This window comes from Bactrocera dorsalis, chromosome 2, assembly GCF_023373825.1.
Source record: "Bactrocera dorsalis isolate Fly_Bdor chromosome 2, ASM2337382v1, whole genome shotgun sequence".
NCBI classification, from domain to species: domain Eukaryota; kingdom Metazoa; phylum Arthropoda; class Insecta; order Diptera; family Tephritidae; genus Bactrocera; species Bactrocera dorsalis.
The window spans coordinates 58,356,266-58,363,312 of record NC_064304.1 but is presented as its reverse complement, the minus strand read 5'-3'; the positions used below and the strand labels follow the sequence as shown (position 1 = coordinate 58,363,312).

Below are 7,047 nucleotides of genomic sequence, written 5' to 3'. Positions count from 1 at the left end.
CGTACCAACCTTAAACTAAAAAATCGGCACTTCGCTAATCACTACTTTAAACCTTACAGGTTGATCAAAATATACTACTATGAGATATTTTAGTGAAATTAAATGAACAAGTTTCCTTGAAAATTTTGTGATTTACCACTGAATATCAATGGAATTGGGCAAACACTTACCTTTCCTCCATATATTAGCCGTTTAAAATATACCTACATACGTTTATTAGTCTTCCTTACAAGTTGAATATATGTATGTATGTATATTAAATCAGGAAAAGAGTTTGAGTTTAGAAATTAACATAAATATTTCTATGCACTCATTAGATAGGTATACTTGGAATAATAATCTCAAGTGATATATTACTACATTATATACTAGTATTTATTATGAACCATTATTTTTAATAATTTTGTTGACATTGATAAGCTTTTGCATATGCAGGTTTCATATATTAATTTCTTTCATCATATCTTCCAACTGCTTTTCTTCCTTGATAATGATTGGTAACCATTTTTCGGACGGTATAAACAACGGTTTATGTTTAAAGTGGACCGATTCTGTTGTGCTTTTATTGTAATATCTATTTGCAGATGTATTATCCTCAATTATGTCCACCAATCTATTAATTTCTTGTAAAAGTTCGTCAATGGACAGCAAAAACAATTCGCAATCTTTTCCAATATAATAACTACTACTTTCTTGTTGCGGGGAAATAAAACTCCGCGGTGAATGATTTGCTTGAATAGCATACGGCACAAATTTTTGCGAGTTATTATCAGCAGCCAAGTCCCCATATTCAAAATTCCATGATAAAAGAGTGGGTTGTTGAAGATTTGGCCTAAAGCTAATTTTCCGCAATTCCTTAATATCGATTTCATTATTAGGAACGCTTTTTTCCAGTCCAGAATCCATCGAGTCATCAGATTTATAATGCAACTTTTTATTTCGTTTCGCGTAATCTGCACCAACTGCATTTTTTTCTATAACATTTCTGTCCTTTAATTCATTTATTTTTCCGTAATTAGCCAAATATGTATTCAAAAAGATATCTCCAGGAATCCTTGGAAGTAGAGTTTGAGTAGCTTCATTGGAAACTCTTACATCGTCAGTAATCTGCGCAACGGAATATGTTAAAATAACTGAAATAAAAATTAAAAAAAAAATCAATATATGTATGTAAAACAAAACACTTTATTTATGAATATTGTTACGATTTTACTGCTTGCTAGTTTACTTTGCTAGGTTCGTATCTCTGGATTGACAAATAAAACCAAAAACTGTTTAATTCAATTCAACAACTCTTTATTTTACAACTCGTCTGCACTATAACAGTTTACTCTTAGCACTGATTGATTACGTTGGCGCTGCCACGGCTTATATAGCCACGCACTTCTCGCTGATGCCGACGTGTCCTTCACAGCCGCGGCGCCAGATGTCTACAACAAGACAAATGCTATTCCATATACCTACAGCTATAATAAGGGATGCATATAGCAATACAAATACAACTTAATGCTACTTTTGTAACACTGCCCTCCACTAAAGCCTAATCGTCCCGATTAGGCACAAATCCTCTTGAACCAAATGGGGCGAGCCTCTCCAAATGTACTACTTTCATTTTACATCGTGCTTTTTCATTTCTTTGTATGCTGTATACCACGTCATTAAGTCGTTTCATCACCATATAGGGTCCTTCCCAGGCTGTCTGCAGTTTCGGGGACAAGCCTTTCTTTCGAAGTGGATTGTACAACAGGACCAGATCACCTTCTTCAAAACCTTTTGAATTTGCCGCTTGATCGAACCGATCCTTCATCTTATTGCTCATCAGATGCGTATGCTGTCTTACCATTAGATGCAATTCATTCATTTCTTCCTTTAAGGCAGAACAATAATCTCCATCATTTCTTACAGCTGTAGGATTCGTTCCAAACTTAAGATCAGCAGGGAGTCGCAGATTAGACCCGAAAATAATCTTTGCTGGCGTGTAACCAGTTGTCTTGTGCTTCACTGAACGATACGCCAGCAGGAACATCTGGATGCACTTGTCCCAATTCCGTTGATCTTTATCAACGATTTTCCGCAGATGTTCTTCGAGCGTTCGGTTGAATCTCTCCACCATTCCATCTGATTGTGGATGTAACGCTGTTGTCCGTGTCTTGTGGATGCCCAATAATGTACAGACTTCTTGGAAAATGGAAGATTCGAAATTCCTGCCTTGATCTGAGTGTAATTCGACGGGCACTCCGAACCTTGTTATCCAATTTTCTACAAACGCTTCGGCTACTGTCCTCGCTTCTTGGTTTGGTAAGGCATATACTTCTGGTCATTTACTGAAATAGTCCATGACAACCAGTAGATATTTGTATCCGGCCGTACTGGTTGGGAACGGACCTGCAATATCCATTGCGACTCGTTCAAATGGTGATCCCACGTTGTACTGTTGTAGCCTACCGCGACTTTTGGCTTTGGGACCTTTAGCTGCCATGCACTCTACGCAATTACTTATCCATTCTGCTATGGAATCTCGACAAACGATCCAGTAGAACCGTTGTTTAATCTTCTCTATAGTTTTTGTAATTCCAAGGTGCCCTCCACTAGGTCCATTGTGATATTCTTTCAATACTTTCGGGATCATGGACTTCGGTACTATGATCAGCAGACGAGACTGTTTGCCATCTTCGCTTTCCCAGGTACGATGAAGGTATCCATTAACGAGGTTTATGCTGTTCCATTGGGCCTAATATGCTTTTGCAGTTGGACTCTCGTTACTTATTTGTTCCTTTGGTGGTCGTACTCCATTTTCTTTGGCTATTATCAGCTTTGCAAGATCAGGGTCCTCGAGCTGATTGATTCTGATGCGGTGAGGAGTCCAATCATCTTCAGGTTCTATATTCAGTAATCGCACGTCGATTATACCTTCTTTTCCTTCTGATTTGGAGCAATGTTTACATTCCAGTGGACAAGGGCGACGTGATAATGCATCCGCATTTTTGTGGTGAATCCTCTTTCGGTGTTCTGTTGGTTGTTTCCATTTTGATGGGTTTACTTTTATCTTGCAATTTCGGTCAAAGTGACCCGCTTTTCTACAGTTGAAACATCTGCCTGTTGTATTTACTCGCTGTGCAGCAATTGTCTTCAGAGTCTTCAATATTTCTTCCATCAGCGCCGGTTGTTCCATTTCAACTCTTTGTACTTTGTGTGCTGGCTTACTTAGTAGCGAAGCTGTTTCCTGTGTGAGGGCGTGCGAAACCGTTTCAGCAAACGTTCTTTTTGGCAATGCATATGTGGCGCGTTTGGTGTCCACATCACGAATTCCATTTATGAAACATTGAATTTTTACCCTATCAATGTAATCCACAGGTGCATCTGCATTTGCCAAATGAGCCAGTCGTTCTATTTCAGTTGCGAACTGTTGCAATGACTCGTTCATCTTCTGACCCCTATTTTGCAGTTCGATCTGGTATATTTGTTTCCGGTGCTCACTACCATATCGTCTTTCTATCGCACTCATCAATGCCTCATAGTTGTCCCGTTCACAGTCTGGAATAGTCTGAAGGATTTCTGCCGCAGGTCCTTTCAATGATACAAACAAGGACGCCACTTTGTCCGCTGCATTCCAGTTATTGGCCATTGCTGTCTTTTCAAACTGAAGTTTGAAAATTTGAAATGGAATACTTCCATCGAATGTGGGTGCCTTCAATCTTTGATTATTTGTTGATGGTGCAGGGCCATGTAGTTGCAGTTCTCGCACACGATTACTTAATTGAAGAACTTCTGATTTTAAATTTTCTTCGTCATTTTTTAAAGTGCTTAATTCGTCTTCAAATTTTGAAAATTTCTCTTGCACTTGTGTATTATTTTCTGTAATCTGTTGTACCAAACGCTTTTCTAACTGCGTATTATTTTCAGTCATTTGTTGTGTAAGGCAAGACTTTAACTGTGATGTATTTTCTGCTATTTGCTGTGCCAGACGATTTTCTGTTTGCACTGCTTTTTCTGCATTTTCAGCTATTTGCTGTGCCAGACGATTTCCTGTTTGCACTGCATTTTCTGCATTTTCAGCTATTTTCTGTATAGCCACTAACAGCATGTTCATGTCTACACTTGATGATGTTCGTTGTTCTTCTACTTTTTCCTCTACCTTTGTAGAAGTTTCTGGCCCATCAAATTCGAACTCGTCCACATTAATTCCATCCGCTTCCATTGCTTCACGTAATCGTGCCTGCAGATCCGCCTTTTGCCCGTTTATCGGCAAATTACGCTCCTCCAGTTCCTTTTTTAATTGCTGAATTCTCAATTCTCCGAATTTAACCATCTTGAATTTGGATTATTTGACAATCCCACTTCTGACACCAATTGTTACGATTTTACTGCTTGCTAGTTTACTTTGCTAGGTTCGTATCTCTGGATTGACTAATAAAACCAAAAACTGTTTAATTCAATTCAACAACTCTTTATTTTACAACTCGTCTACACTATAACAGTTCACTCTTAGCACTGATTGATTACGTTGGCGCTGCCACGGCTTATATAGCCACGCACTTCTCGCTGATGCCGACGTGTCCTTCTAGAATATTGCGACTGGAAATTACGAGATCATAATGCTATACGGCGCCAAATGCAGACAGCCGTGGCGCCAGACTCAGCAATTGTTTAAGTAGACGGCTGCGGCGCCAGATGTCTATTGTTTCGACAAGCAGACAGCCGCGGCGCCAGATGTCTACAACAAAACAAATGCTATTCCATATACCTACAGCTATAATAAGGGATGCATATAGCAACACAAATACAACTTAATACTACTTTTGTAACAATATGTAAGATTCCCACCCGTCGCTGTTGTTTAATTAATTGGAATTTTAATCGGAGAAATTCACCTCCCGACGAAGAAATTCACTTCATGAAATATTAATATAATAGGATTTTTATGACATATGACTTTTTTTAATTTCTAATATACATACATACATACATATGTAGGTATATATTAAGTCGAACAATTAGGGTATCCGTTATTTCCCAAATTTATTTTTGAGTCTGCAGCGCCTTCAAAATTTTTAGTAAATGCCCTAAAAAAAATTATGAAACCCATATGAGCTCTTAATAGTGATAATAACCCTTGCCGCAACGATGATTTATTTCCCATTTAAATAACATGGGGTTTTCGTACTTTGTGCAATTAATTTTTTCTTTCCGAAACCAATTGATACATTGCTGCGGCACCGAACTATTTTTGTAGGAAATTGAACGTTCTACAAAAAGTTTCTCTGAAATTTTTCAAAAAAATCACTTCCGTCAAATATTATTTGACCTTGAATAACTTTGACGGAAGTGATTTTTTTGAAAAATTTCAGAGAAACTTTTTGTACAACGTTCAATTTCCTACATATTTTTTTTTGGGCATTTACTAAAAATTTTGAAGGCGCTGCAGACTCAAAAATAAATTTGAGAAATAACGGACACCTAATGTCAATGTTGTGATAGTATTCATTTAAACAATTCTGTTATAAAGGGTGATTTTTTAAGAGCTTGATAACTTTTTTTAAAAAAAAAACGCATAAAATTTGCAAAATCTCATCGGTTCTTTATTTGAAACGTTAGATTGGTTCATGACATTTACTTTTTGAAGATAATTTCATTTAAATGTTGACCGCGGCTGCGTCTTAGGTGGTCCATTCGGAAAGTCCAATTTTGGGCAACTTTTTCGAGCATTTCGGCCGGAATAGCCCGAATTTCTTCGGAAATGTTGTCTTCCAAAGCTGGAATAGTTGCTGGCTTATTTCTGTAGACTTTAGACTTGACGTAGCCCCACAAAAAATAGTCTAAAGGCGTTAAATCGCATGATCTTGGTGGCCAACTTACGGGTCCATTTCTTGAGATGAATTGTTGTCCGAAGTTTTCCCTCAAAATGGCCATAGAATCGCGAGCTGTGTGGCATGTAGCGCCATCTTGTTGAAACCACATGTCAACCAAGTTCAGTTCTTCCATTTTTGGCAACAAAAAATTTGTTAGCATCGAACGATAGCGATCGCCATTCACCGTAACGTTGCGTCCAACAGCATCTTTGAAAAAATACGGTCCAATGATTCCACCAGCGTACAAACCACACCAAACAGTGCATTTTTCGGGATGCATGGGCAGTTCTTGAACGGCTTCTGGTTGCTCTTCACCCCAAATGCGGCAATTTTGCTTATTTACGTAGCCATTCAACCAGAAATGAGCCTCATCGCTGAACAAAATTTGTCGATACGTAAAGCGCGAAACACATTTCGAACCGAACACTGATTTTGGTAATAAAATTCAATGATTTGCAAGCGTTGCTCGTTAGTAAGTCTATTCATGATGAAATGTCAAAGCATACTGAGCATCTTTCTCTTTGACACCATGTCTGAAATCCCACGTGATCTGTCAAATACTAATGCATGAAAATCCTAACCTCAAAAAAATCACCCGTTACAAGTATTAGACGCTCTTTACAGGATTACGTACTCGATTTACTTTGTCCACAATATGTGGACAATATAATTAGATATATATGAAATTTACCGATTATAATGTTGCCAGAATATATAATTTACATATTTATAAAGCTGCCACAGTTCAACTATCCCGACTTATAATCGTCCCGATTACGCTTTCATTAGAGAGATTATGGTTTAACTCAGGTTTGATATTTGCTATTTCCCATATTCCTTCATATTTCTCTAAGTAAATACCTGTCATTACGAAGTATTTTGCAAGCTCTATGGGGACCTTTGAAATTGGGGCAATCCTTTTACATACACCTGGAGTACTTATATAATGTTTTACCATAACATAATCCCCTTCCATATACTTTCTTTGCGTCCGGTGTTTATCTTTCAGTAATTTATTATAATTTTGAGACTTTGAAATATATTCTGCTGCCTTATCCCTAATGTCTGCTAAGTTACGTTCATTTTTGTTTAAAACATTTTCTTTTACTCTTTCTCTAAGAGTGTCAACGACAGTTGTAAAATTTTTGAAAAGTAGTTCGCTTGGAATTGTGCTTATACTATGTTGCATCGTATTGTT

The 7,047-nt window shown here is 37.6% G+C and overlaps 1 protein-coding gene across 2 annotated transcripts in view; it reads right to left on the bottom strand.

Moving 5' to 3' along the window:
* Positions 1-336: 336 nt before the first annotated feature.
* The window catches only part of LOC109579259 (uncharacterized), a 118,734-nt gene continuing 112,023 nt past the window's right edge, over positions 337-7,047 (bottom strand). For both annotated transcript variants that reach the window (XM_049448079.1, XM_049448078.1), the window contains exon 5: positions 337-1,133. In XM_049448079.1, coding sequence (XP_049304036.1) covers positions 439-1,133 — 695 coding nt within the window. In that variant the 3' untranslated portion in view covers positions 337-438. The remainder of the gene's footprint in view (positions 1,134-7,047) is intronic.